The sequence below is a fragment of the Sapajus apella genome, unplaced genomic scaffold, assembly GCF_009761245.1.
Source record: "Sapajus apella isolate SASKATOON/1434 unplaced genomic scaffold, GSC_monkey_1.0 scaffold55, whole genome shotgun sequence".
Classification (NCBI taxonomy): Eukaryota; Metazoa; Chordata; class Mammalia; order Primates; family Cebidae; genus Sapajus; species Sapajus apella.
The window spans coordinates 12,956,531-12,983,268 of record NW_022436995.1 but is presented as its reverse complement, the minus strand read 5'-3'; the positions used below and the strand labels follow the sequence as shown (position 1 = coordinate 12,983,268).

The 26,738-nt window shown below is 47.0% G+C and overlaps 1 protein-coding gene across 6 annotated transcripts in view; it reads left to right on the top strand.

Annotated features, from left to right (window-relative positions):
- Positions 1-3,998: 3,998 nt before the first annotated feature.
- The window catches only part of PKM (pyruvate kinase M1/2), a 31,021-nt gene continuing 8,281 nt past the window's right edge, over positions 3,999-26,738 (top strand). The window contains exons 1-8 of one of the 6 annotated variants that reach the window (XM_032244721.1): positions 4,257-4,340; positions 13,410-13,526; positions 15,499-15,665; positions 17,389-17,480; positions 23,395-23,526; positions 24,046-24,232; positions 24,930-25,200; positions 26,511-26,661. In XM_032244721.1, coding sequence (XP_032100612.1) covers positions 15,512-15,665; positions 17,389-17,480; positions 23,395-23,526; positions 24,046-24,232; positions 24,930-25,200; positions 26,511-26,661 — 987 coding nt within the window. In that variant the 5' untranslated portion in view covers positions 4,257-4,340; positions 13,410-13,526; positions 15,499-15,511. Of the gene's footprint in view, positions 4,341-13,409; positions 13,527-15,498; positions 15,666-17,388; positions 17,481-23,394; positions 23,527-24,045; positions 24,233-24,929; positions 25,201-26,510; positions 26,662-26,738 lie in introns of those variants that run through there. The other 5 variants (XM_032244720.1, XM_032244719.1, XM_032244718.1 and 2 more) reach the window with 5 other exon arrangements.

Below are 26,738 nucleotides of genomic sequence, written 5' to 3'. Positions count from 1 at the left end.
TTTTTGCATTGTTAGTAGAGATGGGGTTTCACCATGTTGGCCAGGCTGGTCTCAAACTCCTGACCTCATGTGATCAGCCCAGCTCAGCCTCCCAAAGTGCTGGGATCACAGGCGTGAGCCACCACGCCCAGCCTCTACATAAAATTTAAAAATTAGCCAGATGTGGTGGTGCATGCCTATAGTCCCAGCTGCTCAGGAGGCTAAGGTTGAAGAATTGCTTGAACTCGAGACATTGAGGCTGCAGTGAGCCAAGATCATGCCACTGAACAATAGCCTGGGTAACAAAATGAGACCTTGTGTAAGTCCAAAGTGATAAGTACTGTATTTCTGCTTTAAATCTGGCATTCAGGGCCTGTAGGCTTTCCCAGAAATTGTATTGTCCTGAGAGAACACTGCCATTTCAGACAGGTTAAGATGTCACATAATTGATGTAAAGCCTGTAATCTCACCCTCTTCATCAGGGCCAAAGCTTGTCTTTAGGCTCCATGATTAGGTTCATTATGGTTTGCTGACACATCTACCACCCCTTCTCCAGGGACTCCAAATGATTTTAGAGTTAAACCATTAAACTACAGATTCTATGGTCAAGCCTCCAAACAGAAAACACACCAATTTCCACCTTTACTTACACCCAAATCCAGTGAACCTAGCAGTTTCACCTCCCATCTTGGCCAGGTCCTGCAGCACAGTGGAAGGGCTGACTCTAGGGGGAGGAAGCTGTGTCCTCCTTTAGCAACCCAAGTTTGTTACTGGGTCAAAGGAGTGAGGGCCCAGATAAGGGCAAGCTTAAATTCAGGGAGACATTCTGGCTCTGGTCAGAAGGTGTTTGGAAAAACCAACACAAACTGTATTTTTCCTCTGTTCTCACACCACCACTACAACAAGCAACACAGACTTCTGTGACCAAACTTGGGGGATTTCCCCTCACACCAAGCAGGCAATCAGTTCTGCTGTGGGCATCATCTGGGTGTCCTCCAATTCAATTCTGGCACTGTACTTGGAGATAATATCAGATCCCACAGGTTGAGGTCCTAGTCCCCAAGACTGCCCTTGGTTTGGACACCAGTTCAAGTCCGACCAACTTCAATTTGGGATTCTCATGATTCACTTTTTGGGTTCAATTAATTTGCTACAGAGGCTCACAAAGTCAGGGAAACACATTTACTGGTTTGTTATAAAGGATATAATGAATACAGGTGAAGAGATGCACAGGGCCAGGTACGGGGGAAGGGGCATGGAGCTTTCATGCCCTCCCTGGGAGTGCCACCCTTCAGGAACCTCTTATCTGAAAGCCTCCAAATCCTGTACTCGTAGGCCTTTTACGGAGACCTCCTTGGATAGGCATGATTGATGACCAGGTAGAAATGTGCTTGGACCAAAGGGTATGCTCTCACTCTGATTGGCTAGACTGGGTGAGGGAACCCAGCAAGGCCTGTCAAGATTTGTCTTGGCCTCTGTGCAGCATTCTTTCCTCCAAGGTACAGGGCAGGACTCCTTCTGAAATGGGGGGGTCTTATGATCCACAATCAGAAAAGGTATGACAAATAATTTTATAGCCAGCTCCAAGACACAAAGTTGGGGGAAGATTTCTGCCTTGGGGGGAAAAGAACAGGTGAAAGGAAGACAGAGGTCAGAGAGGGAGAGAGAGATTCTGCTCTCTGAGGCCTGCTTCTGAGCCTAATGTGCCCCCCAACATTATAAATAAAAGACTAACAAGAACTGTGGAAGTTATAAGCAAGGAACTGGACGAAAACCTCTGTGTGTGTGTGTGTGTGTGTGTGTATCACACAAGGACAGCCCTCCAGGACTAGTCAATTCCCAAAGAAAGAGGATGCCTATTGGGCAAGGTTGGACTCATTCACATACATACATCATCAAACCCCACCATGTGAAGCAGGAATTGTCCTCAATTTACTTTTGAGGAACTGGACTTCTACACATTAAATTACAATATTTGGTCATAGGGCTAGTGAGTGGAACTGGAACTAAGGTATGATAGAACCCAAGCTTGATCTTCTATACTGCCCTACTTTTCAGCAAAAAGAAAATTACCTTAAATTCAGCGTGACATATTTTTACTATGCATTTAATGTGAGCAAGGATTCGCTGGATTTGTCTCTGCGAGAGTCTCACTGACAGTATTTCTATAACTGTCAGATCAAAATCTGCAACTGAGGAGTAACAGTTTGCCATCAGTTCTCCAGTTTAATACATGTGCATTTCAGTCTTGGGAATATATCTAGATTTAGAACTTTTTTTGTTTTTAAGACAAAGTCTGGCTCTGTCACCGAGGCTGGAGTGCAGTGGCGCTATCTCTGCTCACTGCCACCTCCACCTCTCAGATTCAAGCAATTCTCGTGCCTCAGCCTCCTGAGTAGCTGGGATTACAGACGTGTGCCACCATGCCTGGACAATTTAGAACTTTAAAATACAACATAGTCCAGCATTGGCCAGATCCTTGCCATCGCAGTGTTGTCCACCATTGTTCTTAGTTTGTCTTCAGCTCAGGGGCCAGAGAGGGCCTTTTATGCCATCGCTCTTTCTCTAATAGGGAGGAATCTAACTCTCCCTAGGGGGGCATGTCTTTTTTTCTTCTCAACAACTTCATGTTCTTTCACCACCTTAATAATCAAGTAGGTAAGGCCGGGCGCGGTGGCTCAAGCCTGTAATCCCAGCACTTTGGGAGGCCCAGGCGGGTGGATCACGAGGTCAAGAGATCGAGACCATCCTGGTCAACATGGTGAAACCCCGTCTCTACTAAAACTACAAAAAATTAGCTGGGCATGGTGGCGCGTGCCTGTAATCCCAGCTACGCAGGAGGCTGAGGCAGGAGAATTGCCTGAACCCAGGAGGCGGAGGTTGCGGTGAGCCGAGATCGCGCCATTGCACTCCAGCCTGGGTAACATGAGTGAAACTCCGTCTCAAAAAAAATAATAATAATAATAATAATAATAATCAAGTAGGTAGTTTACTTCCCACCTACAACCAAAGGGACCAGGAAAGGCTTACAGAAGAAATTGAAAGATTTTTATCTCACTTAAAACAAATTCACTTTTAGGCTGTCACTGTCTCCTTCCAGCTTATCTGAGCTAACAGGAAGCGAATGAAGGCCTGTGATTCAGCTGTAGGCAGCCGGTATGCTTGAGCAAGTCACACCCATTTAGTCTCTTTTGCCAGGAAAAGAAAAAAAGAACCTAACAGAATAGACTTCATATTTTGAATGCCACAACATTGTATCTGTGAATGAAGGCAAGAGATAACAGCTGCTTTAATTGACAACTGCTGGCATTCCTGGTTGCTGGCTAACAACTGGGAAATCGGAAAATGCCTTGTGGAAAAATGTAGGAAAAGTTCCAACAACATTGACTTAAAATCACGACTAGGGTGAAAACAGAAATGCTGACTCCTGCGTAGGTTATCGGCTCTAATGTTCCGACTTGATATTTCTAGATGCCCAGCTCTGCGCTAATATCAATACCTTCTATTTGCTTTCTACTCTCAGGCGCTCGCTCTGCAGGATTCCAGGCCCTACTAAATTACTCACAGGGCCCCAACCTGTCCTTCCTTGTTCCGCAGTCCTAGGGCAATGAATGGTCCTAAGAGCAAAAGGGCCTCGCGCTCCCGCTCCAGGCCCACTCCACAGTCCCTAGTTTACCCTACTCGCGCTCCTGTGCCCGAACCCCTCAGACGGTGGCCGCGACCTCCAACCACGCACTAGTCTGCAGCTCCTCCCAACTTCCCGTTCAGCTCAGTCCCCAAGGGTGCGGCGGCGCTGACACCCAGAGGGGTGGAGAGTGGCAGGGCGGGGCCGGGAGAATGCTACCCATGAACCCATAAATCTGGTCCCTGCCCGGGTAGGCCGGGACAGCTGGGGTGACCTGGGCCGAGAGCCAAGAAAAGAGACCCCACCTGGCAGCCCACGTTGGCGGCAACAGGTGGCCCGGCGCCCCGGGATGTGAGAGGGACGTCGCTCCGGGGGCGGGCCCCGCTGCCCCGCCGCGTCCCCATTGGCCGTCAGGGTTGCCGAGCTGTAACTCTGCATCCGTGTCCTTCCGCCGAAGAATGTAGTCCCCCCTCCCAACGAAAGGGGAACCTGCCCGTGAGTTCCGCCGCCGCTCCGCTTTCTCCTGAAGGTGACTGCGCCCGCGAGGACGCTGGGGGCGGGGCCCGGGTCGCGGGGAGCCGGGATTGGGCAGGGGGCGGGGCGGCGGAGGGATTGCGGCGGCCCGCAGAAGGATAACCTTGAAGCTGAGGCTCGGCTCCCCGCACAGCCGCTGCGCATCCTGGGGTTGCAGGCCTCCTCACGTTTGCAGCGTAGCCCGAGTCGGTCAGCACCCGAGGTGAGCGGTGCGACAGGCTGCACCATCCGTCCCCACCTGGGGCCTGTGCGCCCGGCTAGTGGGGAATCCCGGCGCGCCTGGCGGCCCGGCGCACGCAGGCGGGGCGGCGCAGGATCTCAGGCGTCTGGGACGCGGTCGAGCTTGGGGAGAGGAGAACGGTCCTCACGCCTGGGGCCTGCGCATCAGAAGTCCCCAGCGCCGTTCCTTCCAGATCAGGCGGGTTTCCCGGCTTCTTTCTCCCCCCAGCTCTCTCCCTTCATTCTGGTCCCATCCTCTTTCTCCTGCCCCCCTCCTCAATCCGCCTCCATCCTCCCCTGCCTTCTCTCTCCCTCGTGATTGATCCCACCCTTGCCTCCACTTCCTCCGCATCCCTGCTCCGTGCTTGTTGTCCTCCCCTTCTCGCTTAAGACCGGTCCTTCCACCCCCTCCTCTTCAACCTGTCCGTGTCCCCTCCCGATGCTTTCCGTGTAACTTGTTGAAACTCTGCTGTGGTTGCCCTCCCGCATCCATCCTCCATTCATGCGCAACCGCCCTTCCCGCGCCCCAGTCCCCTCTCGCCGCCCCTCCCCCTGCTCGCTGGTCACGTCCGCTCCCCCGCATCCCCCCTCCTCTCCCGGCGCGTCCCCTCCCTCTCCGCTCTGGTCGTGCCCTCCCACTTCCCTTGGTCCCTGTGCGCGGTCCCGCGCCCCTTTTCCATCCCGCAGGCTCGCGGGGTGCTGAGGCCCCGAGTCCGGAGCGGACGGGCGGGCGGGATGCGGCGGCCCGGGGGCAGCCGGAGGCTTACGTAACCTTGGCCTGCCCGGCTGCCGGGAGGCTGGGCGGCTCCCCCTGTGGCGCGGCGCGGCGCGGCGCGTCCAGTGCGGCCGGGATTAGATGGGCCGCCTGCGAGGTCCTGGAGAATGGCTCCGGGCCCGCGAGCTTGCAGGGCCCTTGCCGGATGGCCGCGAGGGACTGCACTCCATCCCGCCGCGGCCGGGCTGCACGTAGCGCACCCTGGGCCCACCGGGCGATGGCTTTGGGCCGCGTAACGGGCCTGGGAAACCGCTTCAGGTTTCGCTGCGGCCTCCTGGCGTTAGCCCGCTCCGCGCCTCTGCTGCATGTTTCTTAACAAATGCGCCCAGTTTGCGGAACGTGGAAGCCGCGGGGTGGGGTGGGGGTCTGGTTACAGAGGGGGCAGGAAATCTGTCGTGTTCATTTAACGCAGATGGTGTGGGTCAAGGGCTCTTTGGTGGTTGGAGTTGGTGACCAGGATGACTAGATAATAGCCCACAGAGCTCACAATCTAGTTACGGAACGAACATAAAATTTATTCCCTGTAATGCTGAGAGGGGGGTACAAGCTTCCTGTTGGGGGAGGGAGAGGGACAGGAAGCCTCGCAAGGTCTCACCACGTGCCAAGCACACTGGATTAGAAGATGTAGGAAAGCACCTTCCAGTCTGAAGGTCATTTCAAGACCCAGTCATGGAAAGGCATCCCTTGGCTTCTTAATCTGTGCACTTCAGACCCAAGGCATGGACCTTCGCTGGTACGGGTAAAGTGAGGCCGACAGTGAAGGTCCACGTGGACAGAGACATTGGGAAGTTTTCAAAAAGGCTTTAGAGTAAGGTTTGACTGATTAATTTCCTGAGACAGCTCACTGAAGGATTTCAGCCTGAAGCCTTAGTTTCCCGGGGGAAAACTGAGCAACATTTTCCTCATGATTGTTGAAAAGATTCATGCCTACGTGTATATACATTGCACAGTCACGTTCAGTGTCTAATCACTGGTGAGATACCCAGAAGAAAAATCTGTGAGTGAGTGTATTAATTTTGAGCACAATTATTTAATCCACCATAACGGCCTGAAATTCTGGATTCATTATCTTCCTGCTGTCCTCAAACGCCTACAGTTAATCTTGGGGAATCAGGCTTTAAATACCAAGTGTCTGCTGGAAACCAGTCCCCTCAGGGATCTGGTTTAGTGTCGACAAAGTAACTGATCATATAACTTGCCAGCTCTCTTGGAGCAGATGCTCTTTGGTCATCTGAGATTGGGACCTCTAGACAAAGGCAGTCAAGGAGGGGCTGACTTAAGCCTTTGGTGTTTCCCTGTAAGTGTAAGTGGAATACCACTTACGGGAACATTCCAGCCCTTGCCTTGCTCTCCCTTCTGGTTAGGTTAGGATTGGAGCCAGTTGGTGGTCTTGAGGGTGTGGCCACTCCCTAGGCCACCAAGGAGATGGAGGTCAGGACTACCTCTGCTGCAGCATTGTTAGCAAATAATTTGCCCTTTGGTGGCCTGAGGTGCTGTGGGGCAGGAGTGGGCTGTTGTGTGGGGAGGGGAAATGTAACCCATCACCAGATCTGTGGGGGAGTGGGGCTCTGTGGGGAAGATGACTCAACCTTTCGATTATTCTGCTTTTGAGAGAATTGTCTTCGCTGGGTGAGTGGGGAAACTACATTGTGGTTCTTGTAGGCTTAAAAAGTCCCTTTTCCCCTTTCAGTGAGTCAAATAATGAAGCATATGTTTCCCCCAATTAAAAATATCTCAACTAAGTGAAAAATGATTGGCTTTGGTGCAGAGTGGCAGAGCCTGGTGCCCAGATAATGCAATCTGTGCAGCTTCATTCCTGGGCTTCTTGTAGGGCCTGGCAGCCTCTCCTGGGACATGATTAATGACGACTTAAAGAAGGTCCTTGAACTCATTCCTCAGTTACTGACTTGAGATGAAATGTATGGATGTTGGTTTCCTGTCTAGCACAGCCACTTTGATTGCATTAGAAATAATGTTGTATTCATATTTTAGCAAAGAGCATCAGTGGCTCTTTAAGAACTGTACCCCCAGTGACTTAGCAAATTTGGTAGCTGTGACTCCAAACAGCACCTTACGGGAGTTGCTTCTGCGCCTTGAATGTTGTGACACTGATGTGGGGTCACAGGAAAAACCATTTTATTTCTTAATATTGAGGCAATGGAAGAAATGAGGAAATGGCTGTGGGCAGGAAGGTAGAAAAAAATGCAGCACTTACATTACAAACTCACTTTCTTGGGTTTTATTTTGCTTCAGCTTTTATAAAGGCAACTCAGGATGTGTTAACTTGGCCAAGAGCTAAGACAGACCAGAGTAGAGGAAAATGACTCATTTAGCCTTCATTCTGAATCACCCCAAAAGTCCACAGTCAAATCCCAATTAACTGATATATACCACAGAATGCGTTGTCCCTGTGAACAAAGTTTTATTGCAACTCATACAGATGAGAACAGAGCTAAACAACCAGGTGTATGAAGACCATTTTTGATACCACCATACTTTCAGGGAGCTTGCATTTTTCACCAAGGGGCAGACTGGATAATTGAGTAATCTGAATACAGTACTTGGGGCTTTGTTAAAGAGGCTGTTGGGGGAAGGTGAGTGGGTGGATGGTGGGTATGCAGACTTTGCTAGGCCTTTCCGACTCCTGGTGTGACCAGAAGCTCAAGAGTGGGGGCTTTAGGGCCCCACCAAGCAATGCGGTGAAGCCCCGCCCCTGCAGTGGTTTGTGCTGGTCTGCACGTACGAGGGAGAGCTAGCCGGCTGCCTTACCTTCGGCAGCCTCTGAGACTCACCTCCCCCGCTTCTGTCCGTAGACAAAGCTCCTGAGGAGCCTTAAGCCTCTTTCCTGATGCCAGCAAGCAGTCTTGCGAGCAGGCTGTAGCTGCGATGGGAGAAGTGTCAAGATCAGCTATACAAGGGCAGAAGGGTTGCCGGTCCTAGCATTTCCCACTGTGGACCAGCATAGCTGCTGGCTGAACTCTGCAGTAAAGACTCTCTGGCCGGGCGCGGTGGCTCACGCCTGTAATCCCAGCACTTTGGGAGGCCGAGGCGGGTGGATCACGAGGTCAAGAGATCGAGACCATCCTGGTCAACATGGTGAAACCCCGTCTCTACTAAAAATACAAAAAATTAGCTGGGCATGGTGGCGCGTGCCTGTAATCCCAGCTACTCAGGAGGCTGAGGCAGGAGAATTGCCTGAACCCAGGAGGCGGAGGTTGCGGTGAGCCGAGATCGCGTCATTGCACTCCAGCCTGGGTAACAAGAGCGAAACTCCGTCTCAAAAAAAAAAAAAAAAAAAAAACAAAAAAGACTCTCTGATGGGAGTCCTGTTCCTTCCAAATATCTTCAGTTTACTTGCAGATAATCTTTCTTCAACACTAAACAACGGACGTCTCCTTTGGCAATGAACAAAAACCCTGCCCATCAGTGGAATCAGTCAGGGCCTGCCACTTCAGAGGAGATTCAGCTGAGTTAAGCAGGGAAATAGAAATGTAAATGTTGAAACTATCTGGCTATCTCTTTTTGGTTATTAACATTAGATGAGCAGAACTACAAATATCACCCATCAGATGGGCAAAAACTTAATAAGCCCGGCAGTACCAAGTGTGGGAAAAGGTGTGGAAGGCAGCAACTCAACATTGATTGGTTGATAATAAATTGATATAGCCACTTTGGAGAGCAATTCAGCAATATTTAGTAAGAATAAAAATAAATATGGGGCCGGGCGCGGTGGCTCAAGCCTGTAATCCCAGCACTTTGGGAGGCTGAGGCGGGTGGATCACGTCAAGAGATCGAGACCATCCTGGTCAACACGGTGAAACCCCGTCTCTACTAAAAATACAAAAAATTAGCTGGGCATGGTGGTGCGTGCCTGTAATCCCAGCTACTCAGGAGGCTGAGGCAGGAGAATTGCCTGAACCCAGGAGGTGGAGGTTGCGGTGAGCCGAGATCGCGCCATTGCACTCCAGCCTGGGTAACATGAGTGAAACTCCGTCTCAAAAAATAAAAATAAAAAAAAATAAATAAATATGCCCCATGACCTAAGACTTTAATTTCTGGATATATAGAAACTCACAGAGTACAGGGAGACTTGCTCTAGGAGAGTAAAGTATTGATTAATAGAGGAAAGCTAGTTTAAAGGGGAGGGGAGGTTGCCACCAGTGAGGGATTCCATAAATAAAATGGTCTGCTGTGCAGTGGACTAGTATAACAGTTCAGATGAATTAGTTACATCTACATACCAACTGGATGGATCTTGAATGTGCTGCTGAGTGAAAAGTTGCCCAGTGATAGGTACAATATACCACTTAGGGCATTAAGAAAGCCACAATATTACAGGGTTCAGTATAGTTATAGATACACTGTACATAGACTTAACTGAAAGGAAACAGAGTTTATGACAGGGTTTGGGTGTCAAAATGCATGATGGGGCTGGACGCAGTGGCTCACGCCTGTAATCCCAGCACTTTGGAAGGCTGATGCAGGAGGATCGCTTGAGGCCAGGAGGTCGAGACCAGCCTGGGGAACATAGCAAGATCCCCATCTCTATTTAAGTAAATAAAATAGAAAAAAAAAAAAAGGTTCATGTTGGAGGTGGAAAGGGTTGGAGGAGCTTGGGGATGGAGAAAAAATGAACTGTATAAAATTATAATTCTTGTTTTTATTTTTAGAAAATACAGCTGAGTCTGTGTGTGTGTGTGTGTGTGTGTGTGTGTGTGTGTGGTTTTTTTTCTGAAACAGAGTTTCACTCTGTTGCCCAGGCTGGAGTGCAGTGTCGTGATCTCCGTTCACTGCAACTTCCGCTTCCTGGATTCAAGCAATTCTTGTGCCTCAGCCACCCAAGTAGCTGGGATTACAGATGCGCGCCTGGCTAAATTTTTGTATGTTTAGTAGTGACAGGGTTTTGCCATGTTAGCCAGGCTGGTTTTGAACTCCTAGCCTCAAGTGATCTGCCCACCTCAGCCTTCCATACTGTTGGGATTACAGGGGTGAGCCACCACAGCTGGCCATGGTTCAGTGTTATAATGGTCAGTTCTGGGTGGTAGAGATGCAGATGTTAAAACTTTTTTTTTTTCTTTAATTCATAACAAAATAGAAGCAAACCTATAAAGGCTGCTGAAGGAAGACCAGTCATACTAACTAGTTTAGTGCTCCTGGAGTGTTGGCACTGCCTTTCCTCCTTTATCCCCCCAACTGGAATGCGGGGCAGCCGTTCCAGTAAATGCTGAGGCAGCGCTTCGTTTTGCTGAGGCCATTACCCACCTTAGTTGCACCTGACTTAAGAAGGTCCTAAATCAGAGTCCCAGATCCCTTGCTGCTTTTAGAGTGTTGGTATCATACCCAGAAGCACTGCCTTACTTTTAATCCTAGTAAGGAGGCACCGTGTCCCAAGATAACTATCACTTCACCCAAACCACCTCCTTCAGGCTGAAACTAGTTCTCTGCATCGAGCAGCTGGGATGGAACCAGGAAATCCTCGGCGTCTGAGGACATTGAGGGTTCTCTGACTTAGGACTTCTTCGCCTGAAGTTGATGGTCTTTTGGGGAAGTAGGCCCATGTAGCATCAGTTGCTCTTCCCTACTCCACACCCTAGTTTGAAATAAGACCTTAGGTTCTTGTTGATAAGTCACTTACTTCTAGCCCTGAAGAAATAAAAGAGCAAGATTTTTTCTTTTTAAGCAAGGGAATTTTACTTAAACCTACAAGTGGGCTCATTTTGTTCTGTGTAGCCTGGTAACACCATACTATTTTCAGCTATGGGGCCTGCTGGGGTTAAAGTGTGGACTTCAGACCCAGGTCTCTTAGCTAAAAGAGATCTTATCCTCTGTATCCTGCACCTATATGCAAATACACTGTTGTCCTACCCTTAACTGTGTATCAAGATGAACAGTGCCTACTCCAGACCATCACCTATTTTGATCACGTTGCTGGCATAGTTTGGTTAGGGCAACTCTTAGAAATTCCATTTCCATTGTTGAGGAAGAGCGCTAGAGAGCAGGCTGACCTGAATGCCAGCATATCATGATGCCAACTTTCCAACGGATGCTGGCGTTCTGAAGAGTTGAGGACTGAAAGGCCTTCGTGATGGCTTGGAGGTGTAGGTAGCAAACTGACATCACAGCAAGGAACACAATCTTGGGTACCTACTGGCAACGTTGGAGAGAGAAAGTGAGCATCAGGTGCCATCATTTTACAGTTGATCTATGTGATGAGGTTGGTATCAGAGCTTAATTGGTACAAAGATAAATGGACTTAGGCGGATGCAGACTCACGGGCAAGGCTGGTTTATTAGGGCAGAATGATTTGGACCTTTGTGAAAGAATTGGTGGAGTGAAGCGTGAATTTTTCCCAGCGCAACCCAACAACAGTCCTGGCTCTAAGAAGTGGAGCATGGGATCTGGGTGTGGTGCGCGCCTATAGTCTCGACTACTTGGGATGCTGAGGCTGGAGGATCCTTTGGGGCTGCAGTGAGCTGTAATATAATCATACCACTGCACTCCAGCCTGGGTGACAGAGCGAGGCCCTGTCTCAAAACAAAAGGTTGGGGTGGGGAGCATTGGGTATTTTTTATGATTTTTGTCCCCTGGTTACTGAAGAATGGCCAAAAAATTGTGTCTGACACAAAGGAAACTAATATAAAGAGCCAGGAGCTGTCTGAGATGAGAAAGCACAGGGAGAAGAGGGCTTCTGGAGCTGAGCTGTGATTATGCCTGTTCCCACCTGTCAGTTCAGAATAAGGCCTCTTAGAGATGGTGTCTCCTTTCTCACAGAGGAGACATGGCTCTGAGGAAGATCTTACTGCAGGGGCTCGGGCTCAAGAATAAGGCTCCGGTACCTGGGCATGGTGTGTGCTGCTTTCATTGGATACACCACGCTTCCACTGCCGGCTGGAGGTTGGCTCTGCATGTCTGTGCCTCCCTAGGAGGAGGATGCAATAGTGAGTCAGACTGGCATGGGTGGGGCCACATGTCCTGGCAGGCACTGTCCAGGCAGCTGGCATGAGGGAGAGGAGCCTTTCCCAGAAGGAAAGGCTGGGCTGCTTTCCTGGAGCCAGGGAAAAGTCCAGTGGGATGGGCAACTTGTGCTGGGGAGAAGAGGCTTGTGGAGGATCTTAGAGAAGGCAGGAGAGCTCTGGCCCTCCCTCGAGGAAGGCTTCAGGTCAGAGCCTGAGGAGAGACCTGGGCATGAGATACCAGGCCTCTGGAGTGTTAAGGACATGTGAGATCTGGAGTCTGGATGAACTTGATGACAAGTAAGCTTTTTTTTGACTGCTAGTGTATAAATCCACTAAATGCCAAGGAAATTTTCATTTGTCATTTTTGTACTTATTAGCAGAAAATTAGAACTTATAGACATCAGATTTAATTTGAGATCATTGAAATAGGATTTGCGTTTGAGGACAATATAATTTTATCTGCTAATGGCATCTCCTGGTCCTGGAGTCAGCTCTTCTGTACCAGAACGTTGTCACAAAGCTTTTACTATAAAGCTTGAGAGCAGATTAAACAGGGGAAAAAAGTTTGCTGGATTTGGGCATGAAACTAACAGGTTTAAGGCATGGAATTATCCTATGAATTTTTATTTTATTTTTTTGCTTTGAGGTTCTGAATGTATTAATGTTGATCTTCTTAAGCCATTGAAACTGTCCTGCAATACATTTGTGATCTAGGGCCTAGGGCCTAAGACATGGATTTTTCTTTCTTTTTTTTTTTTTTTTTTTTAATTTTAATTTTTATTTTAAATTACAACCCAGTGTACAGGACTTGAGACATGTATCTTTTCTCTGCCATCTTTTAAAAGCAGGTTATTCTTGAAGTGCATAGAGCAGCAGTTGATTAATGGACTTGGTATCTTCACATTTCACTTACTTCCTTCCAGCAATTTTATAGGATGCATGTAGATATTTGCCAAAGAGGTACACATTTTAATTTTTTACTGTAAAAGTATTTTTATTTTTATACCAGTCAATTTGGTAATAAAGAGTATTTTTTTTTTTCTGCAATCCTACCACCGAGATGACACATATTAAAATTTCAGTGTATATCCTCCCAGGTCTTTTAGGTATGTTTAATTTGGCATCCCCTCCCTCCTCCGAAAAGGGGAGGGACCAGGTTCTGGTATAAAATAGTGGAATGTTAGTAAATCACAGGTTTAAAAAGACATAACAGCTGACTCTCTAGAGCAGCTGCTACCTGGATACCTGGTTATTAAGGTAATTTTTCCATTACCGCAAAGAGCTTTAGTTACACTCAGCATTTACCTTAATCCTTGTACAGCTCCCCAGGGCAAACCTTATTCAGCTCTGAGCTGTCTTTGCAAGTGAGGCCAAGGAGCCACCCTGAGCCAAAAGGAGAGCATTATGTCACCGGAAGCCCAAGCCCAGAGAACCAAAGGTATGACCTGATACTCAGTGGCCCCACCCAGTTCTTTACAAGAAGACCCTGATATCTCAGGTCTAAGAAGAGCCAGCTGATGGTTTTTAAAAAGAGTGGAATTAGTTGCTCCAACACACTGACTCAGATCTTATTTCGTTCACAATACAGTCCCAGATTGATTGTAGGCCCATTGGTTCCAGTTGGCCTGATGTGCCATCTGTTAGTAATGTTCTCTTAACAGCCGGACTACCCTAAGCCCAGCTGGGAGCTCTGAAGGTATGCGAGCCCTCCCTCAACCATGAGTGTAGGGAAAGAAAGGGACCGGTGCTGCCCAGGCTTTCCTGTCGGTAATTCAGAAGTTCCTCAGATTTAGGGAAGGGGGAGCAGAAAGAGGCATTCTGACAAAGAGGCATTCAGAGAGACTGAAAGGTCATTTAACAAACGCTTCCACGTACTATGTGCTAGGAGATACAAAACCGTATAGGTCCTGGAAGAGAGGACTGACTTTTTCATTTTGGTGGAATGAAGCTCCTATTAGGAGCTTAGGAAATACACATCAAAATGAAGAGTGCATTTGCCATGTTGAATAGTTAGCCAGTATCTTATTTCCCCATTTTAAAAGCTTCAGAATCTGTGGTTGAGGACTTGTGGCCATCAGTTTTCCATAGCTGACAGACTGTTCACTGCTGCCCTCAGAGCTCCTTGGACCTTAACGGGCCTTCTTTGGAGGTGGTAGAGATGGTTTTAGATTCATACTCTACTGGAGCTACCCAGAGAGCCTGCAAAGTCAGGGATGGAACAGGCTAAAGGAGTTAGAGTCCTATGTGTGGGTGCCTTGATTTGGAACTTTGAGATTTAGGAGGAGGTGGGGGAGGGCTAAAGGGGCTTGTTCCTGAACCTTGCTTAGCTGAAGCATTTAGGCTCAAGTGTTTTAGAAAGAGTAGCCCTTGGTCTGAGAACTCAAGGAAACAGCTTTCTGATAAGAAATGTAGCAAGCTTCCGGTTCATATCCTTACCTGATAGTTCTTCGAACACTGCCTGGAAGCTTCTCCTGAGTCTTTGTCTCTAATCAGCTAACAGGCTGAGTGACTTTAGTTGTAAGTCATTAATGAAGAAGGCAAAGGTCGGGGCCATTGTCGGGGTTGTGACCTGGGCTAGTTAATTACCTGGAACCTGTAGTCTGTGTTACAGAGTGGTGGTATACTTGTCAGGCTTAGAAAGGAAATCAGGATATGCATCAAAAATCATTTGGGGAAAAGATTTGACCAGCAGCTTTAATTTCTCTACGTTGCAACTATCCTGTGAATGTAGTTGTGATACTTTTAGAACTATACCAGTGCCCTTATGTTATCCTTGCCTGTGTGCAAATTGCTTTGCGTATCCTAAGATCCTCCTGGCCAAAAGTAGGTGTGGTTTTAGGTTTAGACTCCTGAGATGGAAGCTTTTGCATTCAGGAAAATAACCGTGGGTTTGAGTGAGGATTGTAAAGAGGCAATGTTGGTGCCCCATGACAAAGCAGAGATTTGTAGCTTTGTGACAGCTTGACATACAGAGATGTAGGCTTATCAAGGCGCTACGCTAGGAGTCATTTTATCACTGGAAGATTGCTTACAACTTCCTTGATTGGTAACTCCTTCAGTGCATGTTAAATGATGTTATTTTAGATAGGGTTGGTGGGAAAGCTGTCTAGGTAGATGTCAGTCAGCCCAGTGTTAGAGAGACCTGCTTACTGTGGGTGCTTGGGGGCTATGTGCAGTGGGTGGGAGGGTTTAACTTGTCATTAAGGGCCTTTCCATTGTTCACAATCTTGTGAACCCTTTGTCCATCATGAGGAGCAAACATATAAAGCACAGCATGTCTGGCTTCCTGTGGCTTGTGCACACAGCGTGCTTATTGAGTTAATGTGTAAGCAGGAGACAGCCTCCTGTGCTAAGTGGTATATTAACCCCTTCTCAATCTTACCACTCTCTTTCAATGTCCCTGGGCCCAGGACCTCAGCAGCCATGTCGAAGCCCCATAGTGAAGCCGGAACTGCCTTCATTCAGACGCAGCAGCTGCATGCAGCCATGGCTGACACATTCCTGGAGCACATGTGCCGCCTGGACATTGACTCACCACCCATCACAGCCCGGAACACTGGCATCATCTGTACCATTGGTGAGTGGGTGTGCCGCTTCCCCCAAAAAAGTGACCCTTTCTCTCCTGAAAAAACTAAATGTCCTAACAAACCTAGGTGCTAGGATGCTACACAGATTCTAATGAGAGAACTCAGGTCATAGGAAGTTGCAATAACGAATTAGTATGTGCACAGGATGGCGCATATAGTTAATAGAGTATTAGACATTTCAAAATTGCTGAGATGGCCAGGCCTGGTGGCTCCTAGCACTTTGGGAGGCCAAGCTGGAAAGATCGACTGAGGCCAGAAATTTGAGATCGGCCTGAGTACAAAAAAGTAAAACAAAACACACATAGAAAACAAATTAGCTGGGCATGGTGGCATGCACCTATAGTCCTAGCTACATGGGAGGCTAAAACAAAGATTACTTGAGTCCAGGAGATTGAAGTTACAGTGAGGCATGATCCTACCACTGCACTCCAGTCTGGGCAACAGAGTGAGATCCTGTCTTAAGAAAAAAAAAATATTGTCTGTGTGGTGGCTCACACCTGTAATCCCAGAACTTTGGGAAGCTGAGGTGGGCAGATCACCTGAGGTGAGGAGTTCAGACCAGCCTGGCCAACATGATGAAACCTTGTTTCTACTAAAAATACAAAAAAATTAGCCAAGCATGGTGGCGGGTGCCTATAATCCTGGCTGGCTACTTGGGAGGCTGAGGCAGGAGAATCGCCTGAACCTGGGAGGTGGAGGTTGCAGTGCGCTGAGACTGCAACATTGCACTCCAGCCTGGGCAATAAGAACTAGACTCTGCTTCCAAAAAAAAAAAAAAAAAAAAAAAAAAAAAAAAAAAAAAAAATTGCTGAGAGTAAATTTCAAATATTCTCACCACAAAAATGGTATTTAAAGTGATGGATATGTTAATTAACCTGATTTAATTATTCCACATTGTATCCAAACTGTATGTATTGTATTCAAACTTTGTAACCCAAATTATAAACTATCAGTTTATGATAAAAAATAATTTCTCACCGGGTGTGGTGGCTCAAGCCTGTAATCCCAGCACTTTGGGAGGCCGAGGTGGGTGGATCATGAGGTCAAGAGATCGAGACCATCCTGGTAAACATGGTGAAACCCCGTCTCTACTAAAAATACAAAACATTAGCTGGGCATGGTGGCGCGTGCCTGTAATCCCAGCTACTCAGGAGGCTGAGGCAGGAGAATTGCCTGAACCCAGGAGGCGGAGGTTGCGGTGAGCCGAGATCACGCCATTGCACTCCAGCCTGGGTAACGAGTGAAACTCCATCTCAAAAAAAAAAAAAAAATTAAAAAAAAAATTTCTTGCAAAAATAATCCATATGTTTTAGGTTTTATACTATAGACAAAATTTAGAGGGTGTCTTCCTTAGCAGATCTTTGTAGGAGCAACTTAGAGACCTAGAAAAGACCTTTTTAACATGTTCTGTGCAATCAAGATTCTGTGGTTGGACATCTGGCTGAGTTTCAATGACGGCAGAGGAGGCTGGCCAAGTCTTACCAGGCTTTCTTGATAGGATGGGAGTCTGCAGAATTTGAAGGAAATGGTTGAAGTGTCCCAATAAATCAAGAAAGTAAGCTGGCACATTAGTAGCCTTCCGTGTACTTTTTAAAGACTTTTGAGCTATTTGGGAGAAGAAAAGTTTTCAGGAAAAAAAAATTCTTTAAATGTAAGCAAACTTGATGTTTTTCCTTCTTTGAATAATTAATACTTTAAAACTTTTCCTAATAGGCCCAGCTTCCCGATCAGTGGAGACATTGAAGGAGATGATTAAGTCTGGAATGAATGTGGCTCGTCTGAACTTCTCTCATGGAACTCATGAGGTGAGCCGTGGCTGAACCCTGTGGCCATTGTGATGGTCTATAGGAAATGGGGAGGGCGTGCAGTATTCATTTAGCCACAATGGATTAGGCAAGGATGAGTCTGGGTTTCACAGCCAGTGTGAAGTTTGTCTTTGCTAGCCCATCCCTACTCTCCTTTCTTCTCCTGACGAAGCAACTGGCTGAGTCTCCTTTAGCAAAGAAGACCCCCTTTGTCACTGGCCATGGATCTCCCACACACCTCTGCTACTCAGCTTTCACAAAGGAAGGCATGGAAGGGTTCTACTGGAAAACCCTCTAAGCCTTAGGTGTCCTGGCCACAGCTCTTGACTCTTCTGTCCCAGGGTTTCTACTATAGCTTGTATTGCCATGGTGAACCATCTAGTAGATGGATTCTGGCCTAGCGTAGAACCAAGATAACAAGGCAGGTCCATGATAAGGGTTTCCACTATTGCAAGTTTTTAAGGACTGAGCCTAATGCATAAGCACTATCTGGCATAGAATACCCCGCTTCCTGAGTACTGTATTCCCAGCCTGTGCCTTCCCACAGGTTCTGGTACATTAAAATAACACTAGTTAGCACTCTTCCTCAGAAGCCTAGTAGGATTATATTTTTGCTGGGGTCTTTATTATTAGCTGGCTTTACCTATGGACAGAGGCCTTGCCCAGGAGCCAGGTAGCAGCTGTGGGGATGGCTCCATTCCTGCCTCTGTTCCTAGATTTAGAATAAACTCATTTTGAAGAGTTTGAGGTTCCCTGAGGGACCATGTCTTATTTATTTTTTTATTTTATAAGACAAAATAAAGCTCTGTCACTCAGGCTGGACTACAGTGGTACGATGATGGCTCACTGCATCCTTGACCTTCCAAGGTTCAAGTGATCCTCTTGACTCAGCCTCCTGAGTTTCTGGTAATACAGGCATGCACCACCACACCTGGCTAATTAAAAATATTTTTTTTGTGGAGATGAGGTCTCACTATATTGCCTAGGCCAGTCTCAAACTCTTGGGCTCAAGTGATTCTCCCAAATGCTGGGATGAGCTACCACGTCCAGCCTGGGACTGTGCCTTCTTAAAACCTTTAGACATAATCATAGATTTCCCATAGATTATGGGATTTCATAATGGCACTGATAAGAGGAATCACAGGAGGCAAAGTGAGACCCTGTCCTGGCTTCTGTATTTCCTGTTGAGAGTAAAGAAAATGCTACCCTGTAAGGTCAAGTGTCTTACAGTGGTTGCCCTCTGGCATTTGGAAGTTGGTATTAAGTTTAGACTAAAAATAAAGCCTTCGGAAAATGCAATCCAAGAGGTGAAGTCCTCCTTTCGGGAAACATGAGACTCTTCATCACAGATTCCCTAACCCATGTTCATAAACAGCCTATGGCCTCGCTAGTGGCTGGCCCCTAAATGTCATGGGGACCTGACCAAGTCCAGCAGACATATCACGCAGGTTAAGACATGTCCCCGTAACTTTTGGAAATACTGTAGTTTTCCAAAAGCAAGGGGTCCTTAGCAAGAGTCACTGAGAATTACTACAAGTGTTAGTTTAGCTTAGAGAGAGAGAGAGAGCTAAAGACAACAGTGGAGGCCTGTTCACTATTGATCCCTGCTGCTGTAGTCTGCCATAGCTCCTGCGTGCAGAGGGAGCAGAAATAGATTTTTAAGAAGTTGACCTTTAAATAGGCTCTATGGTTCTTCCATCCAGTAAAATAACACCACGCAGCTCTGAAATGGCAAGGGTGAGTGAAATCTGCTGCACCTGCTGGATGAGAGCTGGCTCCGATTTTGGTTTTTTAAGCTTCAAAAGGCTTTTGGAGATTGTCTCTGCTTTCACTCCTATTCCCAGATTATAATTAAGATTTTTAAATTTTTATCTTTTAAAGAAGTCCCTCGTGTGGGTTTATTTTGAAGTTTTAGACCAAGATGAGGTTGTCCCTGGGCTCAGGGCTTGGAAACTGATCTGAAATTATTCTAACTTATATAATGTAATGTAAACAGTTTCAGTCTGACCATACGTCAGGGTTCTTGTTTCATATGCATCTTTGACTGGGGGCTGGGATGTACTTTTACAGTTCCTGACGATTTTAAATGTTCTTCTGAGCAGAACATTGAGATTAGTGTCTTCCCGCCCACTGACAGAGGGACATCAAATGTCTGCATCTGATTTTTTAATGGCTTTTTTTTTTTGAGACAGAGTCTTGCTCTGTTGTCCAGACTGGAGTGCATTGGCATGATTCAGCTTACCACAACCTCTGCCTCTCAGGTACAAGCGATTCTCATGCCTCAGCCTCCCAAGTAGCTGGGATTACAGACCTGTGCCACCATGCCTAGCTACTTTTTTTATACTTTTAGTAGAGACAGGGTTTCGCCATGTTGGCCAGGCTGGTCTTGAACTCCTGACCTCAGGTGAGCCACTGTGCCCAGCCTCTTGACAGCTTTGGCAGCTAGTCTTCAGCCTTCACTTTTGGCAGTTCACATGGACAAGATGCATTCTTGCCGAACATGTGGTTCCTTATGCCATTTTGGCCAGAAATATTTACTTTTTATTTATTTATTCATTTTGAGAGGGAGTCTCACTCTCACTTAGGCTGGAGTGCAGCGGCACGATCTTGGCTCACTGCAACCTCTGCCTCCTGGGTTTGAGAGATTTTCCTGCCTCACCCTCCCAAATAGCTGAGATTACAGGCACCTGCCACCATGCCTGGCTAATTTTTATATTTTAGTAGAGACAGGGTTTCACCTTTTTGGCCAGGCTGATCTTGAACTCCTGACCTCAAATGATCTGCCGGCCGTGGCCTCCCAAAATGCTTGGATCACAGGCGTAAGCCACTGTACCTGGCCTAAAAATAATGACTTTTAACCTAAATATAGAGCCTTCCACAGGATACCATTAATGGATGGAACTCTTTACCACATGTTAACATCCCAACAAAACCACAGCTGTAGTGGAAGACTCAGTACGCCTCCCAGAGATGCTCTAAGAGATTATGATATATGATGTGGATTTGAATAATGTACCTAATAATTGTTATAATACATGATTTTAGATCCCCAAGACCAAACATGCATGTGGGCAGGAAACTCTCCTGGTTACAAAAATATATTAGGTCATCAAAAAAACCCTCAGGTTTCATGAAGCAGATACAGACACATTCTCTGATATAATTTTTTAATGGAAATTAAGGACAAAGTCAAGAAAACTGAAATGTACTTACTTTAGAAAGCAAAGATCTCAAGGTAAATGAAATAAATATTTAACACAGAACACTAAGGGGGGAAAGACTTAAAAAGGGTGAAGGAAAATTAATTTTGTAAGATTATAGCTCAGTGAAATGAAAATAAATTTGACAAATTAAGCTAAGAGCTGATCCTTTGTGGGGAAAAATAGTAAAGTAGAAAGTTCTGCGAAGCCAGGTCAAGAATTTGAGGATGTGTTCGGGCCGGGCGCGGTGGCTCAAGCCTGTAATCCCAGCACTTTGGGAGGCCGAGGCGGGTGGATCACGAGGTCAAGAGATCGAGACCATCCTGGTAAACATGGTGAAACCCCATCTCTACTAAAAATACAAAAAATTAGCTGGGCATGGTGGTGCGTGCCTGTAATCCCAGCTACTCAGGAGGCTGAGGCAGGAGAATTGCCTGAACCCAGGAGGCGGAGGTTGCGGTGAGCCGAGATCGCGCCATTGCACTCCAGCCTGGGCAACATGAGTGAAACTCCGTCTCAAAAAAAAAAAAAAAAAAAAAGGAATTTGAGGATGTGCAAGTAACGAGTATGAATAGAAAATAGAATATTTTCCTACACATAGACATTTTAAAAGTCAAGAAAAACTTATAACTAATTCCTATAAAGAGAGATGACATTGGCTATTTTCCAAGAAAAGGTAAATACTCAAAAGATAGAATAGACCAATGGCCATAAGAAGTTGAAAAAGTGGGCTGGGTGTGGTGGCTCACACCCATAATCCCAGCACTTTGGGAGGCTAAGGTGGGTGGATCACTTTAGGTCAGGAGTTTGAGACTAGCCTGGCTGACATGATGAAACCCCGTCTCTACAAAAAATACAAACATTGGCAGGGCATGGTGGCACATGCCTACAGTCGCAGCTGCTCAGGAGGCTGAGGCAAGAGAATCACTTCAACCTGGGAGGCGGAGGTTGCAGTGAGCCAAGATCATGTCACTGCCCTCCAGCCTGTGTGACAGAGTGAGACTCCGTCTCAAAAAAAAAAAAAAAAAAAAAGTTAAAAAAGTGACTAAGATCTGGCTCACCTCAGAACACTAAGTCCAAATGATCTTAGTGGCTGAATTGTCCCCACTTTAAGGTTCAGTTAAATTGTTTTTTACACTGTTCCAAAGCCTAGAGAATAATACAGAAATTTTTCCACTGGGTCCTTTGAAACCAACATACCCTGATACTAAGATTGGACAAGGACAGTACCAAAACCAGGCAGGTTAGAACTAACAGTTAGTGTGCTAGACCAGTCTCGGCTGCAGAAAACAAAATTTAATTATCCAAATCCAGTAGTGATGGAAAGGAATCCATGACCAAGTGGATTTTATTCTAGGAGCATAAAATTCTACAATGGGATTAAGTAGAGTTAAGCTTGACTTTTAAACAATCTAAATTTAAGACGTTCTGCAGGATAGCACTAATAGATGGAACTCTTTACCACATGATAACATCCCAATAAAGCCACCGCTGTAGTGGAAGATTCAGTACACCTGAGCCTTAGCATTATAAATTGATGATAATAGGTAACATTTATTTAAAGTAATTACCGTGTACTTGACTCTGTCCTAAATACTTCATATATTCTTTTACTCATCACATCAACTCTGAAGGAAAGGCACCACCTAACCCTTTAAAACAACCATTTCTATTTCTATTCTATTCTGTTTTTTTTTTTGGAGACAGAGTCTCACTCTTGCCCAGGCTGAAGTGCAATGGCGCAGTCTCAGCTCACTACAACCTCCACCTCCTGGGCTCAAGCAATTCTTCCACCTTAGCCTCCCAAGCAGCTGGGACTATAGGCACGAACCACCACATCCAGCTAATTTTTCTATTTTTAGTAGAGATCGGGTTTCGCCATGTTGCCCAGGCTCATCTCAAACTCATGGACCCAAGCTGTCCTCCCACCTTAGCCTCCCAAAATGTTTGGTTTACAGGCATGAGCCATTTTACTTTAACAAACAAAATGGCAAATGGAAAGGAAGAACAGCTTAAGAAAAGAGATTGAAGCCAGGATTTGTTGCAAGCAAGGAATAATAAAGAGTAGTTCATTTAGAGAAAGGCATATGACCACCTTTCCTCCTCTGTAATCAGAATCTGGAGAGTGATTGAGGAAAACCAGGTCTGTGTGACCTTAGCAATGAATTGTTTAGCTTGGGCCACTGTTAGCTTAAGTCAATAACTTCAAAGTTTGGATTGTAGTTGGAATCAATAGAGGAAATGCTCTCAGCATTGCCACATTTATCAAAATGTGACATTGATTGCCAAACCAGCCTTATCCAAACACAAGTCCTAGGCTTTTTGCCCTGTTTATTAGCTTTATTTGCTGAGGGTATTTGATGAGTCTTAGGGAAAAAAGAACAGCCCCAGGGACACAGCTGCTTTTATGATGAGATGTATTTGCACCCATACCTTAATGGGTTTTGGTGGTGATACTGTGAAATTTGCCACCAAAGTTTCAAAGATTTGCCCTTAGGGTGAATTAGTGCTATAGCAGAAGTGTGTGGAAGCTGAGGAGGTTGGATTAATCAGATAGGGGAGTTCTCAGTGCACGGATCATGCTGAGGATGGAGAGGGACCTCTAAGACATCCGCAGGCCTTTCCTGAGTGATCAGCTTTGACTCCTGGGCAGGGGAATTGGAGCTGGATCCTAATGTGGGAGCAGGCTTGTCATCTTCCTTCCTTTACCCCAGTACCACGCGGAGACCATCAAGAATGTGCGCGCAGCCACGGAAAGCTTTGCTTCTGACCCCATCCTCTACCGGCCTGTTGCTGTGGCTCTAGACACTAAAGGACCTGAGATCCGAACTGGCCTCATCAAGGGCGTGAGTATTCTGGAGAGAGTGACAGGGAGGCTCAGTAGGCAGCAGGCCCCAGAGACGTGTCCTCTGAAATGCTGGGATGTCGTGTTTCCTCCCAGCACTATGGAGAACTGCAGAGGAGTTGAGGTCTACAGATGAGGATTTATTCATCACTGTAAACAATGTTAATTTGATCTACTTTGCTAGGAAATGGTGCCACAAAGGAACCTTTTTTATTTTTACCCCTAAAAATCTAAAGTTAACAACAAAAACAAACCCCTAAACTTTAGGCTTTCTAACTTGGGGAGCCATCCCTTTGTATCTTTTTCTTCATCGTTAAGTAGCATAACTGAAACATTATCTTTTTTCCTGGGGTTATTTCCTTAAAGTATATTGAGTTAGAGAATAAGTGCAAAAAACTATATTACTTTTAATGGAGACTTGAGCATTGTTCCTTGGAGGAAAGAGCTTTTCCTTTCCTGCCGGGGTGATGCTGCTGCTGGCGTCTCCAGTTTGGACTCTTGCTTACTCTCTCGTCCCTAGAGCGGCACCGCAGAGGTGGAGCTGAAGAAGGGAGCCACTCTCAAAATCACGCTGGACAACGCCTACATGGAAAAGTGTGATGAGAACATCCTGTGGCTGGACTACAAGAACATCTGCAAGGTGGTGGAAGTGGGCAGCAAGATCTACGTGGATGATGGGCTTATTTCTCTCCAGGTGAAGCAGAAAGGTACGGATGGGAGTTGGGGTCCGGTTGTCTAAAACCATCTCCTGTCTCTAAAGTTCTTTGACACAAGGAAGATGGGAAGCTTGGTTGGCTGGCAGTGAGATTGAGTCTGTGTGTTCTGAGAAATCCCTTTTATAACTCATTTATCCTCAAAGACAGACTTTAATCCAGCATAGTTACATTCTTCTGGTTTTGGAGAACATAGGAAATTTTTTTGTTTGTTTGTTTTGAGACAGAGTCTCGCTGTTGCCCAGGCTGGAGTGCAGTGGCCCAATCTTGGCTCACTGCAACCTCTGCCCCTGGGGTTCTAGCAGTTCTCCTACCTCAGCCTCCCGAGTAGCTGGGATTAGAGGCACCTTGCCTGGCTAATTTATTTGTATTTTTAGGAGAGACGGGGTTTCGCCATGTTGGCCAGGCTTGCCTCGAGCTCCTGACCTCAGGTGATCCACGTGCCTTGGCCTCCCAAGGTCAAAACAATCTTAATTATCCTGATTTATAGTCGAGGAAACTGAGGTACAGAGAGGTTAAGTGGCTTGCCTAGGATTATACAGTTAGTGGAGTGGGGTTTCAACTCTGGTAAACGGCTCCGGCACCCACGATGTGCCACTTCCCAGCTCACTGTACTTGGGGGAAGGGCACCTGCTTCCTGTTGGGCGGTGCCCTCAGTGCTCTGCTGCCCTACCTACTCCTTTTCACGCAGGTGCTGACTTCCTGGTGACAGAGGTGGAAAATGGCGGCTCCTTGGGCAGCAAGAAGGGTGTGAACCTTCCTGGGGCTGCTGTGGACTTGCCTGCTGTGTCAGAGAAGGACATCCAGGACCTGAAGTTTGGGGTTGAGCAGGATGTCGATATGGTGTTTGCATCATTCATCCGCAAGGCAGCTGATGTCCATGAAGTGAGGAAGGTCCTGGGAGAGAAGGGAAAGAACATCAAGATAATCAGCAAAATCGAGAATCATGAGGGGGTTCGGAGGCAAGTCCCCATTGTCCCGGCTCTTGTCCCAGCACAGCTCTCTGAAGGGCATGGTGCATCCTGTGAATGTCTTGATTCCCAGCCCCGGCCCCCTACCCATCAGAATGTAGACTCCCAATCATGTTCCAAACCCACCGAATCAGAATATCTTAGCAGAGTAGAAGGCATTGGTTTAAAAAAAAAAAAAGCTTCCCAGGTGATTGAGATGCTGCGAGCTTGACATTGTTTCCTGAGCCTGGGGACCAGCGTTTGAGAGAGCAGGGTCACTGCTCGCAGGATCAGGAGTCATGATGCTTTGCTCCTGATCAGAAACACTACCAGTGTTTGCTGGAATGGGGGGACCGTGGGGAAAGGTGACAGCAGACACTTAAGAAGGGGCTCTTTTTGGCCCTCCCTGGAGGGCCATGTCGCAGTTCAGGGCCTGGTGTCCATGCTGAAGCTTATGACCTGGTCTTCACTTAGAAAGCAGCTGCTGGCTCAGTGATCAGGCTAACTCTGGTATGGTCCATTCTACTCCCACAGGAAGATGTGTGGTTCCTCTCTAGGTTCACATTGCCCCAACTTAGCTTACCCCTCTTCCCAATGCTCACGAGGTAGAGCCCAGTGAACATGGCCAGCTGGGTGACATCTGTTCCTCTTTGGCTTCCTGTTGGAACACAACTCATCACTGCTAAGATGCTAGACCTACTCTTGGGGAGTGTGCTTGGGGAGGGTAGGGGAGCAACCCTATGTACCCACTGTAGTGGCCTTACTGTCTTAGCTTTGTGTAGATATCCTCTGTACCAGGCAATTTGGGGCCTTTCCCTTTGCCATCCTGATAAGCCATGGGCTAGCTGAACTTGGCTTTAGGCCAGGCAAAGCCACATTCCCTCTTGCCTTCAGCAGGTTGGAGTGGGCTAGATGAGGCCATGGATCTTTGTGGTGGAAACAGTCAGCAGGCCTCAAGTTCTCTGTCTTGAAGTGCTGATTGGAGAATGGAGGTTCTAGAGAGACACCTCAGATGCATGGGATTTGGAGAGGAGACCCTGGGAATAAGCCCATGGGATTTGGAGGAGACCTTGCCCTCTCCCCTTTTCTTCCATCAGTCAAGTATCCATATTATTGAAGCCCAGCAGACAGAATTGTTGGCCCACTCTGGGGGATTAAGGTTGCTGGAGTGCACTGGCATCTGTGTGCACCCATGATGATAAAGATGTCTGTCCTGGAACAAGGACATCTAAGTTAGGGAATCCCAGGGAAACTTCCTGTCTACCGCCATACTTGTGGTCCCTGTTCTATATAACCTGTTTCTACCTCACTTTGTCCATCAGGTTTGATGAAATCCTGGAGGCCAGTGATGGGATCATGGTGGCTCGTGGTGATCTAGGCATTGAAATTCCTGCAGAGAAGGTCTTCCTTGCTCAGAAGATGATGATTGGGCGGTGCAACCGAGCTGGGAAGCCTGTCATCTGTGCCACTCAGGCATGTGTCCACCCCTCCCCTTTCTGGGTCTCTCCTGTGCACACTCCCGGTTTTGTTTTTGTTTTTTTTTTTTTTTT